The sequence below is a fragment of the Helicoverpa armigera genome, chromosome 23, assembly GCF_030705265.1.
Source record: "Helicoverpa armigera isolate CAAS_96S chromosome 23, ASM3070526v1, whole genome shotgun sequence".
In the NCBI taxonomy this organism is placed as follows: domain Eukaryota; kingdom Metazoa; phylum Arthropoda; class Insecta; order Lepidoptera; family Noctuidae; genus Helicoverpa; species Helicoverpa armigera.
Window position 1 is genome coordinate 9,206,828 of NC_087142.1, and position 26,437 is coordinate 9,233,264.

At 38.1% G+C, this 26,437-nt stretch overlaps 1 protein-coding gene across 1 annotated transcript; it reads left to right on the forward strand.

The window, feature by feature from the left end:
• The first annotated feature begins 987 nt into the window (after positions 1–987).
• LOC110374019 (uncharacterized) lies at positions 988–26,436 on the forward strand. Its single transcript, XM_064040783.1, has 22 exons — positions 988–1,654; positions 6,841–7,000; positions 7,721–7,861; positions 8,342–8,502; positions 8,751–8,862; positions 9,229–9,298; positions 9,624–13,969; positions 14,393–14,539; positions 14,988–15,144; positions 15,993–16,081; positions 17,238–17,361; positions 18,559–18,650; positions 18,928–19,046; positions 19,365–19,490; positions 19,852–19,942; positions 20,359–20,474; positions 20,826–20,927; positions 21,292–21,462; positions 22,030–22,287; positions 22,743–22,898; positions 23,267–23,371; positions 23,753–26,436. The coding sequence occupies exons 1-22, from the start codon at positions 1,475–1,477 to the stop codon at positions 23,801–23,803; spliced, it is 7,074 nt and encodes a 2,357-aa protein (XP_063896853.1). The 5' UTR covers positions 988–1,474; the 3' UTR covers positions 23,804–26,436.
• Position 26,437: the final 1 nt, after the last annotated feature.

The following is a 26,437-nucleotide window of genomic DNA, read 5'->3' on the forward strand; positions in this document are numbered from 1 at the left end:
CACTTTTGAAGTATTGTATTGTATTATAGTAAGTTCAACTCAGTCGTGCGCGCGGCCTTATGTGTGGGTAACCCTTGTACATATACAGTGACTTTGTGTGCGTGACAAGAGGTACAGTCGGGGACAATACAGTTATTTAGGGGTTGTATACGGGTGTTTAAAGAAAAACGGTTACTACGTAATTTAATGTTTATTTATTTTTAATGATTATGAATCGCTGTTTGAAAAATCAAATGATAAAATTTCGGATTTGCTACTCTCCAAGGTGAATTATAAATTCTGTTTCCATGTCAAAATGTCTATAGTATTCTTCTTTTTTCTTTTTTACATGTCGACAAGTATTACGCCACATCCCTTCATCAATTTGACTTAAACGTTCATTTATGAGTTTCATTATTTTGTTATGTTGGTCGACATTATGCGAAGCAATATATTTTTTTTTAATTCCCCACACATTTTGTTTACATTATTATACTAGATTGTACCTCTTTTTACATTCTTAGTCCACACTTTTATTTATTGTCCGCGTACCCCGAGCTAGAAACTATGTACTTAAGGAGTATTTAATTCTTAGATACTATCAATGTCAATTTGAAAAGACGTATGAGAAAATAATGAAAAACTATATTTAATAATAAAAAGCTTTGAATGTTGTTTTATTTTTTGAAACGCTTTATCTGACTCCTTAATAATTTCTCCGTGAATAACTAGTATTTTCGTAAACGACTGTACCCATAACAAAAAGTGATAAGAACATGTCATGCTCGGACGACGTCACTGTCACACGAATGAAAGTTGTATATTTACAAGCCGACGCACACATAGGGCCGCGCGCAAATCTGAGTTGAACTATCTATATCTTTATTATTTTTATCATGCCCTCTATATTACATTGTTTAATTCATGATATAAGTCTAAAATGTAAAATTAGATTATTATAAAATTAAACGTTGATTAGTTGAAACTAAACGCGCCCAACCCATTGTTGACATTTCGTTTGACAGTTGGTGATAGTGCGTGTCGTTCGTCTCGCCGAATTTATTTATAAAATATCACATTTTGTCTATTAATAAACCAACAGAATACTTTTAGATCAACATTTAGATACAGCAGGGGCGCTCCAAGGTGCAGTGTTTATAACACAAGCGCGTAATTAAATAATATTCGGTGCGCGAATATTTCGTGTGTAAAAAAGTACCGAAATGATGTTTTTGAGTGTAATAACTAATTTTTCTTGTGAAGATGTGGTCTAGACAAAGGTTGGGTTATATCTGTGTGCTTGAAATAACCGTATCACATATCATTGATCTATACAAATCAGTGTATTGATAAGATATTATGTTATGTTTTCGGACTGATTAGGATGGTTCGGAAGTGTTAATCTGGTATGAAAGACGTGTTAATGGAGTGTGCAATGTTGTGTTAGCGGTTGTTGGTGTATTTAAGTGTTAAGTGTGTGTAAGAGTAAGTGAAAATGCCTGGGAAGATAAAGGTGAAGGTGTTGGCGGGGCGGAACTTGCCGGTGATGGACCGTGCTAGTGACACGACGGATGCGTTCGTGGAGATAAAGTTCGGCAGCATCACGCACAAGACTGATGTGTGCCGCAAGTCTCTCAACCCTCACTGGAACAACACTGAGTGGTACAGGTTTGAGGTAAGTTTACATTTCACTGCTATAATCCATCTGAGTAGGCACTAACTAGAGATAAACAATTTTGACAATATGACTTTATTAGAAAACTCAGTTTGAAAATAAAATATGGCTAAAAACAATGTAAATACGATGATAACTATTACTTGTTTGAGTATGTTTTTATGTAAAAAGTCCTATCTAAGTACCTAGTATACCTACCTATTCAAATGTATTATTAGTGCTTATTTACCTAATTTCCAAAATGTGACTTTCAATACTTGTAATATCAATAACATAAACATTTGGGCTTCTGTTTATATAATAACAAACGGAACTGACAGAAACAGGTGGTTTTCTCATAAGATTCTTGTAAATATTTATACACTATTCTTATTTTCGTAAGTTATTTTTTGATTAGTACAAAAATATCTGAATTATTGTTTGTGAGTATAAAAAGACATTTCATCATCATCATCATCCTGACTTTATCCCAATTTTAATTGAGGTTGGCGCAAAACATACATCAACTTAAAAGCTCAATTTGATAAAAGTACAGATAAAATTGTATTTATTTAACAATTTATGTACACATAAAAACACAGACAAGAATAAATAATAGAAAAAATATTGTACAAGGGCACAGCTTATCTCACAAGAAATTTCTTCTAGCAGGCCCGTAACCGTTTGTATTAATAATGAAACTTGCCAAAATTCACCACATACAGCAAAGAGTTTTAAATCATGAAACAAAAAGTAGATAGTGCAATATGTATACCTATATAGGTCATATTTAAGTGGCATCATGTAATTCAAGATAAGCCTGATAACTGTTGATGCGGAGATCCCATTAATATACTCACAAAATACCTACATTGTTGTGTTTTTACCAGTCTATACTTTTATTATAAAGCAGTGTGTTCGCTTGAACAACCTAATTTCAGGAATTGTTTCGGTCTTGAAACAATTCGTCCATTCCAAAACTCGTTCCAAAATTCATTTGGTCGGTTGTCCATTTATCAAAATCATTTTACCTGAATTCCATGAGAAATACTAGCCATACCGGGACAAAATATAGCCCAGTGTAGTTTTCGTACAGTAAAAGAATTTTAAAACCGGTTCAGTAGTTTTGGGGTCTACAGGCTAGGATTGGTGGGAACAAGCAAAAAAATGTTTCTGCTTTATTATATTAGTATAAATTATAAGCTATTTTTAATCTGGTTGTGCTGTTGGAGGCTCATTTAGAAATCATAGGATTAACTTTCAATAGTAGAGTATTCCTAAATGTAATAAATTATTAGGAATTTTCAGCATTACCTACATAATCTTGAGCAAATATGAATGAATACTAGGTTTCTATTTCTAAAACTTACATTTGGTTGAATTTAATGGTTAATCTGTACTGATGACTCACTCAGACTATAACTCGGAAGATAAAACTTTTAATTGATCAATAACAATGACCATCAAGTTGCCTCACTGTTACTCACAACATTTTAAATTATAGTTTCTTTATTGCTCACTAAAGTGCTTATTTAACGTATGATGAGTTTATGAAATTCTAATAAAAGATGCTTACAAATATTTTGTTACCAGTTTTTCAGTTTAACAAAATACTTATTTCAGTTACCTATTTGTAGATTGCAATTTACTAATTTTTATAGGTCAATTACTGTGTTACAATTATTCTATCATTGAAATCTTGAAAGATTTTGTACTAGGAGAATGATTAAAAAACCATTTGTGGTCTGATTTTGAATGTTGTGATGAACAATTTCAGTTACAATTATGAGTTAATTATTTAGCAAAATTCTTAGGATTTAGGTATATGTTAATTTAAAAGCAAATCTCTGAATTTTAGATCAACTGCACTTACAATGCTCACAAATCCAATAGTTCCACCAAACCAATCACAAGCAGAGAAGCCAGTACTACAAAACTGTAAACAAAAACATAAGAACAGCGACAACACTAACGAACTGGCAGCATACAATGAAACATTCAAATTAATTGACCAAAGAGGTGTCAGCTCCGACCTTCGGACACGTTTTGTAATCATTAACCCTTAAACAATGTAGCACATATAACAAACAGCTGATAAATCTGTCCCATGTGTCTATTGGCTAAGAATAGTAGATGTAATTGTTCGTAATCTCTGCACGTGGGCGTTGGGGAACGGAGAAAGGGATTTTATCTGTTACTGGCTTCTGCAAACAGTTATACTCCCGAGTCTTGGGAACTACTTCACGCAACTGAATAAAAAGTAGCCGAAAGCCTTCCTGGGTAAATGGGCTATCTAACACTGAAATTATTTTGCAAATCAGATCAGTAGATCCCTTAAAAATACTTTAACTTTCATCATTCTTTAATAATGATAATATGAAGAGCTGTAAATAATTTTGTTTATGTCCAGTATACGTTTAGGCTCTAGTTATGACTCCTCTTTGAACGCTAGCTGAATTGACGTCAATTGAATTTACGTTATGTATAAATTACGAAAGCTACGGTAATGCCGATGGCGCTAACGACTAAAATGACTTGAATAACAAAGACAGTCTAAAAATCTCAGCGGGTAGGTACCTATACCGGTTGAGGAAGTTTTCATCGCAGTTTAAAAACGGGCTTCTCCTTACGCATAGCTGATACTCAAAATTACCCATTGTAGCATTACCATAATGCCAATGATGCTATCAAAAACTACTAAAATAATTGCATCAGTCTTCATACTGACCGTATCCTAATCAAGCTTAGTTTTTATTTTCGTAAGTGGCTCCTTTCAAAAAACGTTCCAAAAATAGTGGGGGTTATAAAAATATCAGATGGCCACATAACAGGCCTTGCTCCTAATAGTTTTCTTTAGATAAAGAAGATCCCACATACTGCAAATACTCTCACAATTTTCATAATCGCCGAAACGTGCCAGCATATTTGGCGTCGTGGACGATGACGTCACACTGTCATTTGCCTTGTGTCTCTGGCAATACCTCTCGACCACGTCTGGCGATCGTCTACTTCAGTATTTGTTTGTGCATTTCCACAATGTGAGCATCCAATGATTCAATATTGATTTGGATGTACGCCAAATGCGGTTTTATTAGAAGCCCGCCTTTTTTGCGCAGTTTTTGTTTGGGTGGAAAGTATGATGAATTGCTGTAATGGATTAAGCTTATTTTAGGAGAGATTAACGCCGAATATCAGTCGTATTTTTATCACAGTCACATTCCCAAACGAGCAATCAAGGGCCCAATCATAAATCAATTTAAAATCACTGAGCTAGATAGGTAATTACGCACTTCCATACGCATTAATGAGGACCATTTCGACTTATGCGCAGATAAAAATGTATTGGCATCAAACCTAAACGCATGAATTGAATTGGGTATGTGCGCGACTATGCCGAAACTACTTGTATTTTAATAAGCAGAGGGATCTACTTCCCACATTCTAATAAAAAGTAGAAAAGGTACGACCTTCTCTATGTATAAGAAGGTTCAGATTTTCTCGGCCTTCAGTGGGTCTACCGTTCAATCAATTCAGTAGCGCGGCAGGTTATACTATGATTTTGATGAAGTTATGTTTTTCATCTTCTGTTTTTAAGTCGTATTCTACAAGTTTTATTTCATCCCAAATGAACTATAATACACGACAATACAAAGCGTATTTTTGGACCGTGTCCTTCTATTTTCATTACACATCGTTTGTTTTCCAACAAATTCGCGTGTAATTTCGCGAGATGTTTTCATGGCTCGCCACGGGACCTGATGCGCATATTTTCCGGATGCTCCTATAGTTTAATGTTTATGTTTATGCCACGTGAAATTGAAAATATTATTGTTAGAAATTATAAATGTTCGTCGTACAAAATGTACGTCATTCGCTAAAAGCTGCTCGTTTAGGAACTTTCCTTTTGATTTGAGATCTTATGGACTGAATAATTTTGTCCTGACTGTACTAATCAGAACAGAAAACATTCTTGCAATAGGGTGAAACCGCTATTGGAAGCTTTACCATATAACAAGTTTCTTCATTTAAGATGACTTTTCTTAGAAGAAATCCTAGGAAAGGGCCGCCGTACACGGACTGCTCGAGCAGTTAGCGGCTGAGTGAAATACACGGACCGCTCGAGCGGTCGGCGTCGACTGCTTGAGCTGTCGGTTGTTGACTGCTCGAGCTACGACCCAACTGCTCGAGCAGTCAAATGAGAAAACAGACGCCGCGAGGCCGCAAAGGGCGGGGGGGAGAAGGAAGTCGGAGAGCTGTCGACTGCTCTAGCGCAGTCAACGGCTCGAGCAGTCGGTGTATGCCTCGCAACCGCTCGCGAGCGGTCGACGGCACGATGGAATTTCATCATGCAGTTGACGGCTTGAAGCGGTCGCGACTGCTCGAGCAGTCGTGTGTACGGTAGCGAATGAATGACTATAGTTCACTGCGCGGTCGCGGCTTTAAGCAGTCGGTCTCAACTGCTTGAAGCAGTCCGTGTACGGCGGCTCAAAATTAAATAAGTACAATAGAAAACTCCTAAACATCCAAATGACCTTCAGGATGCTTTAAACGATAGAACCGAAATAATATTATGCACGTTCCTTTCAATCTACAGAGCTTTCATAAACAGACAGACATTATTTGTTAATGCAATGTCTATTCTACTGAAATGATGGCCATTGTTTGCCAATATGCTCTAATGGGACTGTAATACGTTGAACGTTATCTAATGGGGACGAGGTTGGTACCAACTTAGTTCAGTTCATCAGCTCTAGACATGGTTGACTTGCTCCATCAGAAATGTAGGTAACTGCACGTGGATGGGGGAAAATCAATAAGCTGCTATTAAATTGGCCTCGATATCATATGATCGGTCTCGAGGAGAGCAAGTTTATAAGCAACTTTAGGATTAGAAGTAAATATTGGTAACTAACTTGAGCCTGCTGTTTCAACTGCTACCAGAGGATTATTTTCCGCAACCGTGTATACACAAGCCTATAATATAAGCTATAATATATGGTTGCGTTATTTGCGATATTATGTTATTCTGTTTTATAAAGCTATCTGTCTACTTTATCTGCCAAGTTTCCTCAAAATCTGTTAAGCGTCTTGGTCGTGAAGTTTTGCCTTTATGTAATTTTAAAACTGAGATTTAACTATCTTGTTTCTATTTTGTAGCATCTACGCTTTTTTAAACACCATGCAAATAACGTATCCTCTTCCCCTAGGTGGACGAATCAGAACTGCAAGATGAGCCTCTCCAACTCCGACTCATGGACCACGACACATACTCCGCCAACGATGCCATCGGCAAGGTGGTGATCAGCCTCGCGCCGCTGCTGGCGAGGGAAGCCAACAATGCTAAGAGTACTGCCGCTCCTCATGGTGGTATGTAGAAATTTGTTACAGCCTTTTGCTCGTCCCACTGCTGGTCACAGGCCTCCTCTCACACGGAGAAGGATTTAGCGTTTATCACCACGCTTGCTCAATGTGGGTTGGTGATTTCAGACTTCATAGTCCAGGTTTCCTCGAGATGTTTTCCTTCACCTTTTTATCAGCCATTGGTGCCTAAGATATATTTAGAAAGTACATGCAAACTTAGAAAATTTGCATTGGTACTTCCCTGACCTGGAATCGAACCCACACACATGTATGAACATGAGAGGTTGATGCTTTTACCCACTAGGCCACGACTTGGCGTTATGTAGAAAGATACTCTGAAAGAAGCTGGCTAAAAATACTTTATGGTATGTCTTGTGTGAGGTCTTATGTGTTAGGGCTGATAGTAAATGAAGACCTAAAAATACACTAGACAGCATTAGTCAAGGCCATAAAATGGTTTTTCATGCGGAAAAAAGCCATATAACGGTAAACGTCCAGAATTTTGCCAATTGCTTCAATTTTGGAGTTAACAATATTGTATAAAATCGCTCTTCTTATTCTTGACGAAACTTTTCATGAGTTAACTAAAAACCATCTAGGCTTAACCCGAGAATTGGCCCTAGAATGCTGTCGTCTCATACTAACGTAAAATGTTTTGGGCACATAGTTTTAAGGATATTTTACTTTCTTCTTTATCCTTTATTATTAACGTGAATGTTTTTCCAGGTGCGGTAATGTCAGGCTGGATCCCAGTGTTTGACACGATGCATGGTATCCGCGGCGAACTGAACGTGATCGTGAAAGTGGAGCTCTTTTCAGACTTCAATAAATACAAGACTTCGAGTTGTGGAGTGCAGTTTTTTCACTGTAAGTCTTCTAATATAATCTTCAGCAGCTTTGGAATATCTAGTAAAGAGCTTCGGCCATTCTCTGTAACGTTAAACGTGGCAAAACTTTCTGGCTAAATTATAGCCAACCATATTTCACTTAGAGATAATAATCAGATAAAAGATGATCTACAGACCAATTTAAATACTTCAGCTTTGGCAATTGACCCCAAAGCATAACATAGATCTGGCGTTGTTCCAAATGATGATCAATTTGAATATAGTTATCGGCACGAATCTTGAGCTCTGACCTACATCTGCGCAGAAGTGATTTATTAGCAAAGAACCAATCCCGAGTGACGGCTATAACGCGATGCACTGCGGGCCAATCACCGCTTTAGCCCGCACCCGCGCCTCACTTCATACCACAAAAGGGACCCAATAAATTACTTCTACGCAGGTGAAGGTCAGAGCTCAAGATTCGTGCCGATAACTAGCAATGATCTTACCTCTTTCTTAGGTCCTATGATACCTCCTGGATACAGAGCAACTGCCATCCATGGGTTCGTTGAAGAGCTGGTGGTCAATGATGACCCTGAATACCAGTGGATCGATAAGATTAGGACTCCTAGAGCCTCTAATGAAGCGAGGCAGGTGGCCTTCATTAAGTTAAGCAATCAGGTACGTTTTAAGAAGGTTCAACTATCTACTAACTTTTGTTGCTATGGTGTCTTTACCAAAACTGTTAATGTGACTGCCATGAGCTCTCTTCTTATATGCATTTTTGACGTTTACATTTTAAATTATGTAGTTGCAGTTATAATCCTCACCAGTGAGGAAATATTGATCAAGTATATAGTACTTTTGCATCTAATGTTTTTAAGTTTACTCTAAATATGTGCTGACGAACTAAATATCTCGTGTCACAGGTACAGCGTCTTGTAGGCCTGAAAGCAGCTGAACTCGGCGCGAATGCAGTGGTCGGTTACCAACAGGACTTCGATCTAGAAGGGGAAGCGGGAGTCGTGGCTAGAGCTATTGGTATGTATGTGTAATATTTACTAATGACATTAATATATGCCAGCCTGTCTGTCTTACAAAACTAGTGCAGATTCAGAAGATGCCAATCAGGAGAAGGAAATGATTATCACATGATAATCATTTCCTTCGTACGTGCAGTAGTTCCCGCAGAAAATATCGAAAACCATGTGGAACAGCTAGATGACAATATAGATAGTGCCGCTCGTTTAGGAGTCGTGAATGCCGTACACAACTAAAAATATCTGAGAATAAATATTGATGTAATAATGCTAAAATATTCAAGGAGTTTGTCGAGCATTTTAGTGAATAATCTAAAACCCTTTGCCATTTAAAGGTTATTTTCATTATTTCTTGTATCGATTGCAGGCACTGCCGTGAGCATATCTCCTTTGCCGATGCCGAGCCAACCGTTAAATATGCCGCCTTGCACGCAACAGTGAGTACAAACGATATTCAACTCTATAAGTTCAGCTATAAAGTCCCAAATAATAATATATTGTCACCCCTTTACTGAAAAATTAAGAAGCAAGAGTTAGATTCCTAGCTATATTAAGGTACATTTAATGAAGTATCGATCGACCCAGTTCTTAATCTGATGTAGTTATAAAGTCTATCTAGAATATTTTATGCTCTGAACGCTTTAAATGTTCGTAATAGATGTTGACAAAACTTTAACTTAGTTAAAGCCGAGTGAGTTTTTTTAAACAAATTACTTATAGTATATTTTTGCATGGTTTGTTGTGTCCGCTAACCTAAATCAGACAATTAAAAAAGTATTTGGACATTTTGGCGACAGATAACGAAAGCATAACAGAAATGTCAACTTATTATCAAAATCATCAAGAAGAGTTACAAAAGCTTCTCATGATTTTAAATCCTAACGCATCAGCATTGTTAGATGTCACTGACGCAATTGATGAAGATGAGAAAAGTATGGATATGACGAGGCAATCAAGTCTTACTAGCTACGCTGGCAGTGTATCCATATATCGAGACGAATACCCACATAGGAGTAGTCTGAGACATCTGTCTGAAGACCAGACAGATCTCAACAAACTGCTTAACAAAGATAGTGATGATTCAGACTCTTCCGGACCAATAGAAAAATTAAAGAAAATGAAAACGAACTTCTTTACAAGAAGGTTTAATAGGCGCCCAAGTAGTAAACGATCATCGATCGATAAACAAGACGATTCGATATCTATTAAGTCGAATACATCCGAAACTTCGCGAATCTCTTTAGCAGAAATTAAAAACGAATTGAGGAAGTTCAAGAGTTTGAGGAAACCTAAATTCCGCAAGCCTTTCGTTAATAAAGAAGATGAAGGTGAAGGCATGGCATCTATCCTAGCTAGGTCAATTATACATGTTCAAACAAGTCTGGCTTGTATAGCTGAGACTCAAGATTCTGAAGCCTCTCCCGGCTCTACTATGAGACGAACAAGTGAGTCAGAGCCAGCTATCAACATTTCCGATGATGAAAAAGCTAAAATTGAGTCTATAAATGAAGAAGGCATCAAAATGCCAGAGATACGTTTCACTTCTTTGAGCAATATAAATGCTGAAGAGGCTATTCCGCCGAGAGAAAGGAAGATTTCTGAGTCTTGTCCTGCAACGCCAATGCCAGACAGAAGTGAAAATCTTCTCACTTTGCCTGGGGAAGCTGGCTATTTTGGATCAGTGTCATCCGCTCTTTCTGCTGAAAGCTCTGAAATTGAGTCCAGTAGTGATGAAGAAGAAGATGACGAAAGTTCTGATCCTAAAACAGATACTGAAAGGTCAATTGAAACTACCAGCTCAGTAGTTCAATCAGTTCTAAGCCACAACATTGACCCCAAGTTAATGGCAAGTTTGGACAAAAAACTAAACATCCTTGAAAGAAGCAGTCCGGATATAAAAGAAATCTTGCAAATAGAAACTCAAAAGGAGATCGATAAAAAAGCTGAAGTAGAACAACAAGTGTTCGATAATCAAGTACTTATTGATAAATGTAAATCACTAGAATCTGTACCACAAGGAGTCGAACATAAAATAGTAGTAGAGAAGCCAGTGAAATCAAATGAAGCTTCGACGTCATCGGTGAAAGACGACACGTGTGTAACAAAGCCTAGTAGCCACCATATCAAATTCCACAATCCCTTTTCGCACAAAAAACCTGCTAAAAGCATTAGTGAGCCTTCTTCGCCTGTAGATAAAGGTAGTTTCGTCCATCGCTCTTCTAGACGAATCAGACGTCAGCTATCTAAACTGTCTAAAAGTAATATGATTAAAAGTATTTCCCACTACTCTTTGCACCCCAAAAAGAAAGAAACTAAAACGCCTTTGAGTCAACCTGGGTCGTCTTCCGATGTGCGTTCGAAAGCTCCGAGCGAAACTGTACTGGGTTCTCCATTTTTGTCGTACAGCGATCTGATGAGCCTTGACAAGGAAAGTATTGATACTAATAAGTTCTTTCACAAAAGCGATGAGTTTGACCGCGTGAAAGTCTCCATGTATATCGGATCAGAGCCCGTTTCTAGAACTTCTTTAAGCGGTATATCGATTCCGTTCTATAAAGACGAACAACATCATCACGAAAAGAGACAATCGCTCAAGCCAACTGGCCTAGTTCATACTGCTATGGAGACTATCCTCCTAGATAAAGTGCAATCTTTACTTATGCCTACATCACCAGAACCTGATTCTGTTAAGAACAAGCAGTTTTTCGATGATGTGAACGAAAAATTGGGAAACATGGAGAAGAATAGATCAACTTACAATGAATCGACAGCAAGTAGTTTAAGTATTACGCCTGTACATAGAGCGAAAAGTCAATCGCCACCAGTAAGCAGTAAACCCGTGGTTGTAAGTGGTATAAGGAAGGCTGATAAAGCTCATGAACATAAAACTAAACCCCCAAGCTTGATGCAAACTGCTATGGAAACTATGCTAATGGATCAAGTGCAATCCGTGCTTATGGCTACAACTCCTGAAACGCCTCATCCTGAACAATGCTTTGAAGGCAACAATCGACCAGAGAGTTATGACGGATCAAAAGGCAAAGTAAAAAATCCTATTACTTACATCCACTCAAAGTTAGGGCCGAAGTCGCCTGATCCTACTTCACCAACCGAGAAGTTCTTTGGTGGTAAGAATAAAAAGAGGGATTCCATGTCAAGTGGACTTGTTCATACTGCTATGGAAACTATGCTAATGGAGAAAGTTCAATCGGTTCTTGGACCTGAAACTCCTGAACCGGTCACTTCTGTGTTTGACGACTATGATAGGCATGACGAACATAAAAAGAAAGACGACAAACCACATGGTTTGCTCCAAACTGCTATGGAAACTATGCTGTTGGATAGAGCTTCGGTTTTGGGTGCAAATGTACTAGATCCTGTAATTACTGAAGAGAAACCACATGACTTGCGTAAGAATGACAGTTCAACTGGTATGACCCATACAGCTATGGAAACTATTCTGATGGACCAAGTACATTCTTTACTTGGGCAGCATGGTACTCAGCCTACACATACAAGTGATGGAAATGATCATAACAAAAAATCTAACAAAGAAAGTCACAAAAAAGATGAGAGCAGTGGTATGACACACTCAGCTATGGAAACTATATTAATGGATCAAGTTCATTCGTTGATAGGACAACATGGCACGCAACCAACGCACACAAGTGACGAAAATGATCATAATAAAAAATCGAACAAAGAAAGTCACAAAAAAGATGAGAGCAGTGGTATGACACACTCAGCTATGGAAACTATATTAATGGATCAAGTCCATTCGTTGATAGGACAACATGGCACGCAACCAACGCATACGAGTGAAGAAAGTGATCATAATAAGAAATCTACCAAAGAAATTCACAAAAAAGATGAAAGTAGTGGCATGACACACTCAGCTATGGAAACTATATTAATGGATCAAGTTCATTCATTAATAGGAAAACATGGTACACAATCTAAACATAGTGGTGAAAGTGATCACAAGAAATCTAGTAAAGATGATTTGAGACCAGCTGGGTTAATACATACCGCTGTAGAAACTATGCTTTTGGATAGAGTCCAAGCTACTGCATTAGGAACTCCTGTTCCTGTAGTAACGACTGACGAAGATCATGAAAAGTCTAAAGACACTAAGAAAGAAGAGATTCATGGTCTTACTCATAAAGCTGTAGAAACTATATTGATGGATAAAGTCCAATCTTTAGTCGGTCAACCTGGCATGACGTTTGTAGAACCAAAAACATTTACCGATGATGAATTGGAAGAAGCCGAACATTTGAATGATGATTTAAAATCTCCTGGCTTAGTTAAAAACGTGGTGAAGAACATATTGCTAGATAAAGTGCATACTTTAGAAGAAGAAAAAGAAATTGCAGTTGAAAAGCTGAAGGAAATATTTGATAAATCACATTCTCGTGAAAATCTTAAGCCTACTGGGCTAGTTCACACAGCATTCGAGACTGTTCTTTTAGATAAAGTACAGACTCTGATACCTGCTGAGCCAACAACTGTTACTGAAGCTACTGATAACACGTCAGGTGGAAAAGCTAAACATAATAAACCACCTAACTTAGTTATTCCAAAAGTGGAACCTGAAGTGATTAACATACAGTTAATGACTAACGTAGAAACGACTGGAGATGCTAATACAAAGTCAATCGACAAAAGCAAATCAGTACCAGAACCGAAGAAAAAGTCCAAAACACTAACCCGCCAGGATAGTGTTCACTCAATAACAGACGAAACGCCTAAAATGTCCAAACCAGCTAATTCACCATGTAGTGACGTCACTAAGCCTTCACACCTCATTCTTGGCGCGTTAGAGACCATACCTTCGTTACCTGAGACGGCAGACGTAGATGAGACTAACAATAGTGTGTGTGATAACTCGCATGCTGTGTGCGATGCCAACAGGACCGAGAGGGATAGGAGGGAGGATAATCGAGACAGGGATAGGGGATCGCCGAGACATGCTCGTCACGAGTCGTATGGAGGAAGGGATCCCGTGCAGACGGCGCATGCTCAGAATTCGTCGTTGAATGCGACGTCGACGCCGATGGGGATACATAGGAGGTCTTCCGATTCTGATCTCAGTGTTACTCCTAAAGGTTAGTGCAGTTCTATGCAGATTTTCTTTTTGATTTTGGATTTCATTGATTCCTTCGATCTCTCTATTAAAGAGGTCTACTCCTAAAGTCCGTGCGTCCTCTTGTTAAGGATTTAAGTTACGAAGTAGATCTACAGGTAAAGACTGACCAATATCTTGTAAACAGTTGAAAATCAGTGAGCAGTCAAACATGATACTGGCTTTATTAGGCACATCCATGACAATGAGCCATGATATTGTGTGCCTCCTATGTAATATAATGCTGATTGTTATTCCTTTCAAATAAAAAATCCAAATAAAATGACACTATTTTGTCCACGTTGCTTTTTATTGTGATAATCTCTTTTTATGGCTATCTTTATTTGACGTCTTTTTCGTAATTTTTCAAAGCAAAGCACCTGCTTCTAACCATAGCAAATTCTAGGCGGATCACTGAACACGTCAGCCGGTAACGTGGGCAGCGGCGGCGGCGCCATCTTGCGGCCGTCCATGAACAGCAACAACCTTGACATGCTGGAGTACCCCTTCCTGACCATGACGGAGTACCCGCCAGGGTTTATTGTGCACCTTGGTATGTATGTTGTAGGCAACTCGTTAAGATGTAGCTGTTTGATCAAATAGCTAGTTTTATGATTGAACAGCACCATTGATTTACACATTTTCACTCTTGGCATTTATGGGTGTGACAAAAACTAAGTATTCTGTTTTAGGTAAATATTCGGTGATATCATAACATTCATATTTTTTTGTATTTTAAATGTAAAAAGTACAAGTCAAAAGTTTCAACACAGTTCAAAAGTGACATAAAATAAAATTCAAACGTGTTGTAGTTTCGAGTGCCTTGAATTCACGCGTGACTTCTTGCCTTGACTTCGGTGTTCAGGCGTGAATGCGCGTGGTGAACCGCGCGAAATTTGTTCACATGAAAATGTGGACCGTGAATGTTCACGCGTGTTTACGGGGCTTCACGGCACTATTCTTGAGTCACCATATCATCTAATTTCACCGGTGTGCCCCAGGCGGCACAGTCTGCGCCCGGTCCGTGAAGCTGGCGGACGGCGGCGAGGGCAGCGCTCGCGCGGCGTGGTGGGCCGAGCTGCGCACCGAGCTGCGTGCGCATGCGCGCGCGCTGCGCTGCAACGCCGTCATCGCATACACCGAGACTACCGCCATCTGGTGATTACTCATATAATAGATAGAGCCCCGGTAGTCCGAAAATCATTTTGCAGGACAATGTCGGACTATCGAATTTGTTGGATTGTAGAGTACAGTTGCTCAAGACTCTGTAGTCCGAATATTTTTACATAAGAATACCTTCTAATCCGACAAATAACAGATCCATTGATAAGATTCTATGCATATTTTACATATAATAATATAAATATGTACTCTAGGTGTGTCAGTGATCGGACTTTGACGTTTAGTGGTCAAAGTCAAGTCATTAAAAATTAGAATAAGAATAATTCGTTAAGAAAGAATACGTTTATCAATCGCTTATTATTTTCGATTGCGATACCCGGTAAAAATTATAAAAACAGAGAATCTCCTATTTTTAGAAAATAGATCTTGTCGCATTACGAGCGGTGCCGGATAACCGCGGATCCACTTTACACCAAAAAGTCACTTCAACACTGAAGCGTGTTTACACTGTTAAAATAGGTGATTCTGACTTATTGTTACACCTTTTATTTTTGCCAAAAACCGTGTATCTCTTTAAACATTTTATCCTCATCCAACATCGCGCGAGTAGTTCGCTGAAACCAATTTTAGGTATCAGCGGGTGACGAAGATGGGAAATTACGGAAAACGCAACGGAGTTACCCTTACGGGGTCTGGTGTTAATAAATTGGTTTCGGAACGACATCAAGTTTTACTGGAACAGTACCATTTTTTATTAATATATTATACAACGTCTTTTGTTAATATGCCATTAATATACAACGCGTTAAATAATTCTAAAATTATAAAAACAATATACACCATTATCTACGATTTGCTATTCTGAAACTGTATTTTATTTGCAGTGAGGATGTGTGCGTGCTGTCTGCATCTGGTACGGCAGCTGTCATCAACTTAGACTGCGACTTTAATGCTGAGCCCGAACCTAACTCAGGTAAGATTCTTCTTTTTACTTCTGCCTCGCTTCCATTCTTCCCTGTCACTCGTCATACTACCAATCACTCCCTTCTTATACATGTCATCTTTCAGGCAATCCATCCATCTTTTCTTAGGTCTTCCTCTTTCTGTCCATCCATCCGCATTCATATTCGTCACACACTTTTTTACGTGCGTATCATCCCTCCTCATTACATGCCCATACCATGATCATCTTCTACTTCTCATCTTTTCTGTAACTGGCGCTACTTTCAGACTTCCTCTAATGTAATCATTCCTCACTTTATCAATTCTTGTCACACCATACATCCAAGATTATCACTATTATTTTATTTTTGATATATATATAAATAGCTGGTTTATTCGAGTTCCATATCAGAATTGATGGAATGCATCTATAATGGAATCCTGTCATTCATTATGAAACTCTTTTATTGATTATTGAAGTTTTTTATTGCTGTTGGGACCCATGTGCTCAGGATGGAACTCTTTTATCGATCATGGAATCCTTCTATTTCTGAGGAGTACGTAAGAGAGAACATAAGAGAGTTCAGAAGAAAGTTCATAAGAGGAGTACATAAGAGAGAACATAAGACAGTACACAAGAGAGTACATAAGAGATCACATAAGACAGTATATAAGAGGAGTAGATAAGACAGTATATAAGATATTACATAAGACAGTACATAAGGGAGTACGTAAGAGATTACATAAGGGATTATATAAGACAGTACATAAGACAGTACATAAAACAGTACATAAGAGAGTGCATAAGACAGTACATAAGAGAGTTCAGAAGATTTTAATTATTTGTAATAAAAATTATCCTATGTCCTTTCTCAAGTTCCAAACTATGTCTGTACCAAATTTCACACAAATCTGCTCAAGTACTTAAGGCGTGAAGAAAAGACAGACTGACAGACAGAGTTACTTTCGCATTTATAATATTAGTAAAGTAAAAAATAATTTATTAAAAAAATTAAATGTTAAAAAAAAAAAAAAAAAATTATTAAAGTAAGCTAGTAAGATTGGCACTTTTTAACGTCAAGATTACAAAAATGACAGCACCCCAGAACGGCCCCCTTTCACAGTTAGTTTGTTTGGATATAACCATTTTATTGACAATTTAACCCTTTTATTTTTCTTGGTTACAGCAACCTCAGGCTCTAAGAACACTATAGACGATGGTGAAACCGAATGGTGTAGTATGGCGCATGTACCCTACTCGCCCGGCGCCGGACCTTACCGCGCGGAGTTGTCTACCTGCGGCGGCTGTAGGTATGTTGTACTGTAGTTACAGCAACCTCAGGCTCTAAGAACACTATAGATGATGGTGAGACCGAATGGTGTAGTATGGCGCATGTACCCTACTCGCCCGGCGCCGGACCCTATCGCGCGGAGTTGTCTACCTGCGGCGGCTGTAGGTATGTTGTACTGTAGTTACAGCGACCACAGGCTCTAAGAACACGATAGACGATGGTGAAACGGAATGGTGTAGTATGGCCCACGTGCCGTACTCGCCCGGCGCTGGCCCCTATCGCGCGGAGTTGTCTACCTGCGGCGGCTGTAGGTATGTTGTACTGTAGTTACAGCAACCTCAGGGTCTAAGAACACGATAGACGATGGTGAAACGGAATGGTGTAGTATGGCCCACGTGCCGTACTCGCCCGGCGCTGGCCCCTATCGCGCGGAGTTGTCTACCTGCGGCGGCTGTAGGTATGTTATACTGTAGTTACAGCAACCTCAGGCTCTAAGAACACTATAGACGATGGTGAAACCGAATGGTGTAGCATGGCGCATGTACCCTACTCGCCCGGCGCTGGACCCTATCGCGCGGAGTTGTCTACCTGCGGCGGCTGTAGGTATGTTATACTGTAGTTACAGCGACCACAGGCTCTAAGAACACGATAGACGATGGTGAAACCGAGTGGTGTAGTATGGCGCCGGACCCTATCGCGCGGAGTTGTCTACCTGCGGCGGCTGTAGGTATGTTATACTGTAGTTACAGCGACCTCAGGCTCTAAGAACACGATAGACGATGGTGAAACCGAATGGTGTAGTATGGCGCATGTACCCTACTCGCCCGGCGCCGGACCCTATCGCGCGGAGTTGTCTACCTGCGGCGGCTGTAGGTATGTGACATATGTAGATAATATTTAATAATCAAATGTTTGTAATTTTTTTTATAAAACTTACCCGTTCAAAGAACCAACAAAACCCAAAAACTTTACCTTTGACATCTAATACCTTCTGAAGGTCACTCTGGATAGATTACTTTTGACGTATTATTTGTAATGGTGAACCCAAGGTCTCCGCCAAAATTCAGACCTGTACGAATTTTTGTTATCTCATACGCCCAGTCAATCTATTTTATGTTGACAAATTGTCTGCCTCTCTTATCTAGTGCTTAATGGTATGTATCCCACAAGGTCTGCCACCTGCCTAATTAACATTAAAATGATGTTTATTCAACAGGAGAACTCGAGTGCCGACAGTATTACTAGCGACTTGCACAAAGCCCAGCAAGTTGACTTCATACGCTAAAGCCGTCACGCTCACTGCCGTCGGTAAGTATATGTTAAAACGCTCTTGGGATATTTATGTTATTAAAAACAACATTTCCACTGAAAAATAAATAAAAATGATAGTAGTTTTTAACCTAAAACCTGGAATAAAACAATATTAGTTAAAAAAAAGAAGGAAAAGGAAATACCGCTCTAGAAAATTATGAAAATTAATATGTTGCTTTCTCATTACCCCGGACGAAACGGAAGGTTTTATTTTAAATGTGTACTGAGCTTATTGTTTTTCAGTTTTACTAATCTCTTTTATCTATCTTCTTAGCGGCGAGAGTTAGAAGAGCACCTCCCACTTCAGAGCCGGGCGCGAGAGACATCTCCGATCAGCTTCCCTTCTTAGAATACGAGCTGCACAAACTGCTGTTAGCTAAACTTAGGATGCAGGTCAGTTAGTTACAAGGAGTAACAGTTATTTTATCAGTATATTATATTTCTCCAAATGTGTAAAGAATGATTCCATAAAAAAAGATCTTTTATAGGGGTAAAAAAGGGCAGTGTTCTTTTGGAAAAATTCTATTGCTGTTGCTATGTTATTCTAAAAGTCTGGTGTTGTTCAAATCTATTGATTTTCTTATTTCCATTGTATTAAAATTTATCTTTTTATTTTTGCTAATATGTTCTGCGTATTAGAGTATGTCATCAGATTCATCGACTATATGATCTTTTCGTAATTTTTGGTGTTTCCTCTTTCTGTCCCCACAGGGTGCGAACGCGTTATTCTCGCTGCAAACACAGATAAGTATAGGCGAGCGATGTGTGATGGCACTCGCAAGTGGGACTGCGTGTAGATTAGCCGCCCTACCGCCGCCTACGCCACCTAGAATCAAGGTAATCTTCTATTAAACTATAGATATTATATAAGGTGTTGGTTATTAATTTTAGGGTTGCAAGGTTAATGGGGGTAGTCGTTCCGTGTGAAATACTGGTATTCAGCTGCATTCGGTTAGACTGGAAGCCGAACATAATTGGGAAAATGCTAGGCTTTGTAGGTTTCACAGAATATTATGTAGATAAGGATATCTACAGAAGTCAAACCTGTAATATAGTGTTTTGTAAATTATTAATATCCGGATCACACTATCTTTCACTAATTATCGTAAGCGATGCATCTCATGTTTGCAGGAATTTGATAATAATTGTAGATTTTTACCTTGTTCTTCGTTGGTTAATAACATAATTTGGTTTTCAGGCGTCAGAGAAAGACAAAGATGCATTAGAAATACAGAAAGCATTGTGGGACTCCTTCACAGCTAATAGAGCGGCCAACGGTTTTGATGTCGGTATGTATATTGAAAATTATAGGACATAAATATTTAGTGGGTCAAATAAACTGTGGGTGAACACTGACAAAAATGTGGGTGCACACTGAAAAGAAAGAAAATAAAAATATTCATATTAATTCTATAATATGGTATGCTGGATTCAGCCGGCGGTTTCATCCGCTTCCTAAGGGAAATATTTCACCCAGATAAAATACCATACGTATGTTATTCTGAAGTACCATACTTCGTATGTATGTAGTTTCATCAAAATGTGTTTGTGCGTGAAGCACAGATATTTAGGTAAACCACTCACAATCTTCCTCCATTTCTAATTTTCGCAGATATTGTGCTAATTTGGCAGAACTTTCTTTAGTTTTTATGTCAAAAACAAGCTGTCAAATAGAAATTGAAGTATGACATTATTATGTACTCAGGTGTAGAGCACAACACAAACGGCGTATTACCCGAGGTGGAGGGCGAGGATGCGCCCGCGCTCGACTTGTGTGCCGATAAGGACGCATGCGTGTTGGAGTTAGATGAGGCTGAAGATGTAAGTGCTAATTATAAGTTTCTTAACTGGTGTTTTATCATAAGAAATATATGTTATTTTTTGATGTTTTTTTCGGTTTCACCCGCTTCTCAGGGAAGCTCATTATGGAAGTCATTGATTTAGTCAGTAAATATTGTATGGTCTGTTAGGTTTTTGATGCAGTTGACAGGCAGTTGGCATGCTGTCAGTCACAGAACCCCCGAGTACACATGAGTTTACGTTTTTAATGGGACAATTTTTTGCCAACTTCATTAAGAAAGACTTTTTTTGTACTATTTTTTGGACAACGTCAGTATTCTCTTCGGTTTTCCTTTACGGGACTTAATAATAATAGTTATTTCCGTGTCCCAGGTGGAAACAGCGCGCGCCTTAGCCAAGCGTCACGTGAACATGCAAGTGTACACGCACGGACTGAAGCCCGTTATAGGAGCCCCACCGCAAGCATTCGCGCAAGTATGTGTTTACTGATGACCAAGGAACACCCCAAAATGCTATGTAGCAACATCTGACCTGATTTATTTTTGTGATTGCATAGGTATAACTTAGTTTTCTTGACAGTGTGTGAGCATCCAACAGCAATTTAAAGTCAATATTTTTACTTCGAGTTGCGTACAAAAATATTTTTCATCCCCCCATCCCTCTCGAGCTTTCACAATAACAAACAATCCTTTTACTTTAACTGGTGAGGGTACCCGCGAGTATGGGCGCCGCGATATGAGTCCAGACGTCAACGTGATGTATATAATGGGGCCCAGGTCACTCTATCAGCTTCAACTGCTGTTCAACTTCTTGTATATTCTATCTATCCTCCCCCCAGGTGTGGCGCGGGCGGCTAGTCCTGTCGGGTGGGGTGGGTGGGGCGGGTGGGGCGGGCAGCAGCGCAGTAGAGCGTCACGTGCGTCGGGCGCTGGACGGCGTGGCGTACAAGCTGCGGCGCCTGCAGCCCTGCGCTCTAGTGGCACCACGCTTTCAGTTGGAGCTGCCTGAGGTAAGACCTTGTGTAGCATCCCCCCTAGGTGTGGCGTGGTCGCCTAGTGCTGTCGGTTCAGGTGATTCCAGTTAGCTGCCTGAGGCAAGCTATACTCAACTAATTTTTCCACCAGTACAGGACCATAATTCAACAATTCCACTATACAATAGCTACCACCAGTGCTTCCTTCTGAATAGCCAGGAAACAATTTCTTACATTCGAATAAATGAACTGTCTAACCATGTTAATGCAGCGGCAACGCGAGCGTGCTAGCACTTCACTTCCACTCTCGCACTTCGCCCGGGGCCCAAGGCTGACCCATCACCGGGCGCTACCGTCCTCTTCATTGAGAATTTTTCGACTTGGTCCAGTAGTTCCAGCAAACAAACTCTTCAGTTTTACCTATATTTATTTTTCGCCAAAACCGAATACATATATTTTTGAATGTATTGTTTAAAAATAGTCCAACTACTAAATTCAGCCATATTTTTTTCAAAAAATTAAGGAAATGAATAATTTAACTATCCAGCATACCTTACCGCATATTCGCATACTTTATCCTCAAAAACACCATGTCATTCACAGGATGAAATCCAACTGGTAGTATCTGGAGCCGCCATTCCCCTCCAAGACCCAAACAGTCCCGAAGCCAACGGCATGGAGAACGGCCACCACACCCAAAGCCAGCACGGAAGCCATGGAAGCCACGGAAGTCATGGAAGCCACGGGAGCCACGGGAATGGAACTGGTGATGCTGATGATGATATCTTCGCGTTGGATGAGGAGCAACTCGTGAAGAGTCCGCCTGAAGTGCTCGAAGAAAAAGGATTTATTACGGGACAGGTTGGTGGTAGTTTTTGTCTAGATTTTGTAATTTTTGTATGTACTTAGTGAATGTTATTGAATATCTGAAAAGAATACTCTTTTTTCAAATTTAATTTGTTTAATCTAAAAGGGCCTGTGGTTGCAGGCAGACTTTGATGTTTGCGTTATTAAAGATCTTTGTCATAATGATGATCCTCTGATTAATGTTCCCAGCAAAACTAGATCTAGAGGCAAGTAACGAGACGGCAACATTGCATTTTGAACTTTCTATTTGATATGCTCCGACATTTGATTGTAGTGGTTGAAGCGGTAGAGTCAAATGCAAAAGTGCAAATAGACCCACAATTATTGTCTGCCAGACTCGAGTCGCGACGGGGCCTCTACATTGATTTTAAATGATTCTGCTAACACTACCTTTTGGAACCACATCCTAATTACTAAACAAGTTTACTAAAGCTTCAAATCTCTCCTAGGTTCCCACAACAGTATCTCTAACGACACTGAGCCACATAAGCGGCGGTCGCGTATCCCGGCGCCTCTGTGCACTGCGGCTACTGTTCGTGCGGGAGACCACCGCCGTGCGGGAACTCGGCGGCCTCAGCGGGTTCCTGCATACATTTACTTGCGAGGTACAGTTCTTGGAAAACTCGATATAGTTCTGCCAACTAAATTCCTTGCACAAGACCAAGAAGAAAGGAGAGCATGTGTCAATAACTTGGCTGCAAAACAGCACATTTCGAATGTCAATATTTTCAAAAGCACCTTCACCACTCACCCAAAGTGAGAAAGAAGTGGTGGTCATTTCTTATGTGTATTTTTGAGAAGAAAAAGTGGCACCGCTAACCTAAAGATATTTAAAGATCAGAAAAGACACAAGAAGCTAATTACCTTTTAGATCGAATATTCGAAAATCGGTTCGATGACATTATATGCAACAAATAATATTTATAAAAAGAATGAGTAATACAGAATAACAAATTATTTTGGTTATCAACAGGTAATGGCCATTGTACGCGCATACACGGCGGCGTTAGGCGGTAACGCGCTCACATCCTTCTACATCAGACAGCTCATGCTTCAAGACAATGCACATAAAAATCAGGTAAGAAAACCTTTACAAATGCTCAAAATAAGATTTATTGTGTAGATGTTGAGTTGCCATGAAAATAAACTTTTATGCTCAATTAGAATTCAATTTATTGTTTTCCTTTGCCTGTAATATTAGTCCTGGGATTTAAAAAAAGGGGGGGATGTTTTTGTTTCATTTTCTTCTGGCTTCCTACAGTAGTTACACCTGCTATCTGAGAGAACATCCTCCTGCAGTCTTTTTATGCTGATGTATGTATACTGCTAAGCTGTAATACTACCAAGTTTGGTCGAAATCTTAACAGCCGTTTGCGTGTTACGCAGTCACAAACGTACACGCACGCCTTTAAAATAATATTGTGATGTGATATTGTATTTATTATATTTTTTCTTCCAGGGTCAATGTCTCCTGTCAGTAGGCGGCGACATAGTTCACATAACATACTGAATTGTCTATTATCTATTACTCTATAACTTTACATGACATATCTATGACATGCACGTTTAGGACGTATAAACTGTATATTTATTATTTAGTATGTAGATTTGAATTAAATAATCCTAAATATATTCGCGATTTGTGTTCCAAGAATGTGATTTTTATTATAAGTATTTTTTAATGAAATGTAATTTTAAAGGCTCTATTCGATTTGAAGATGGCCGATTATGCGATTTGAGAATCGATTTTTAAACAGGCTTATTGTAACAGTTTCTTGTCTAATTATGCATTGAACTGAATAAGTTCTCCTTTTAAAAATTATTCAGACTTATTTAGCTTAAGCCCGGTTTCTCAGTAACCGGTGTAACTGGCCATTTGTGTCATTTAAAAATCCATTTTTGCCTTTTTTTTTCTTGTAATCGTGTCAATTTTACAAAGTCAAAATAACTTTCCTAAATGTATATTTCATGTTAGAATTAAGACAGACTGTTTATGAAATTCTGTGTTATTTATAATTTTTAGAAAATGTCTCGAAAGACGGGTAACACTGGGAGTACTAAAAGATATAAAATAAAATTTTACCTGTATAAAAAATGGCAGCTGTATTTTATTAATCAAAACTTACCACAGAAAAAGTTTGACAAATAAAGTGTTTTATTTAGTGTTGAAACTTTTCAACAACCTACTACACCACTGTCACTTAACAGTATCTTTCGAAGTTAAAATAGGTCCATACCCAAATTTCGCGATATTTTCAAGTTTTTACTTAATAGGATAATAAAATGTTATAGTAAATAATAGATATATTTAATTATGGTTTCGAAAAGTGTCAAAAATCAAAAATAAAATATGTGAAATGTTATCAAAATAATTGCATGTTTTAAATCGTACAAAATTATTTTCTACTGTTTTATTTTATGCATGTTATTTATGAATTATTTATCATATTTCATTTAATCTAAAATCCGTTTTTAAAGTAGCACTCGGCCGAGTCCGAAAAAGTGAAGATTTTTTAATTAATTAATTATTTTGTACAATGAATAACCTATTTCGGGGTTGACATCAAAATGGAAAAGTATTTGTAATATTTACAATATTAATTGTACTTAATATATTATACTCTATCACACTTCTTGCCATAGACATGCCAATCTTTGTAGTGAAAAAATCTTTTAAAAAAAACTTGCCACCAATGTACTCTCTATCTACAAAATTTCGCTTGAATTGTTCTTTGAAAGTATCTGTGCATTCATTTCGATAAATATTTAAAACTGACTGAGTACACTTTATATACTAATACATATAATAAAAAGGAATCATTTTTTTTTTTTAGTTTTTACTTTAAAGGCTCCGAAAGTAAATAAATATTACTTGTAAAATATATTCAAGATTTCATTAATTTTTGCTAATAAATAAATAAGTACAGTATTTGAAAAACATGGTATTAAAATAAATTTACGGTATTTATACAGTATTTCAAGTAGGTACAATGCACAGATACTTTTGAAAATTGCCGTAGATCCAATTTCAAGTTTCAACAGCATTATGTAAATATTTAGTTCATTTTTAATTAATTTGTTTTTGTAAATATGTATAACTCGACGGTTAGTGGAAATGTATGGTGCTACGTAAAAGTTTCTTGTCATTTTATTTTAATTCTGCTTTATCGGTGACAAAATATTGCCTTTTATTTTGAAAACTTTAATCACTACTAGTTCACTGTAATAATTAAATGGAATAACACAAAACATTTTTCACAAATGTATGTAGATTATTTAAGACTTCTTGACTAGATTGTAATTAAAGCACTCACAAATTCCAGCATTCTTACAAATAATCTTCCGATTGACATCTCGTTTCCCGCCTTTTCACTCACGACCATAAACAATATTGACATAAAGAGATGTATTTATATATTTTATGCAAGGAGGTTGTACTTCTTACCATCTTTGCGAGGCGTAATTGGCAACAAAACACATCATAATTATGGCGTATTTTGTCACTGATATTTTTTATAATCCTCCATAATTTTTAATAAATTTTATGCGAATTTACTATGCATGTCGTGTGCCCATATATCTTGTTTAAAAGTACTTGCGGAACCTTGTAGATTGGCTTACACTTAGAACAAAAGCTTTACACTCAGTAGTTAAATGATCTAATCTTCTTTATGTTTCTTATTATTCAATCTCTGCGCTAACCCATATGTAAAATAATTATCAAAGTAGCTATTATAAGTTTTCCAAACGGCCTAACTTAGTTGAACCACTTTAAAATTCCTATCCTGATAGAATTTAATGTCCACATGAATATTAAAAATATTGCGTCAAAGAGACATTGTATGAACACTTACGGTGGATTTCTATAACCGATCTGTCTGTTTTGCGATTAAAGATTGAATATTGAAATTAGCTCCATATAAAATATGTTCAAATTCTATCTCTAGTTAGCAAAACAAAAGATAAGTATATTATTGGGATCGGCCGTTAACTAGTTTGGTTCGACAAGTACTTAGAGTTCATTATTATCGTAATTTTAATTATAAAATACAGTACCTAGCAGTTATTTGGATGTCTTTATGTATTTTGTCTATGTATGTTTACAATGTGTGTTGTAGGGCGAAATATATGACAAATATTTAAC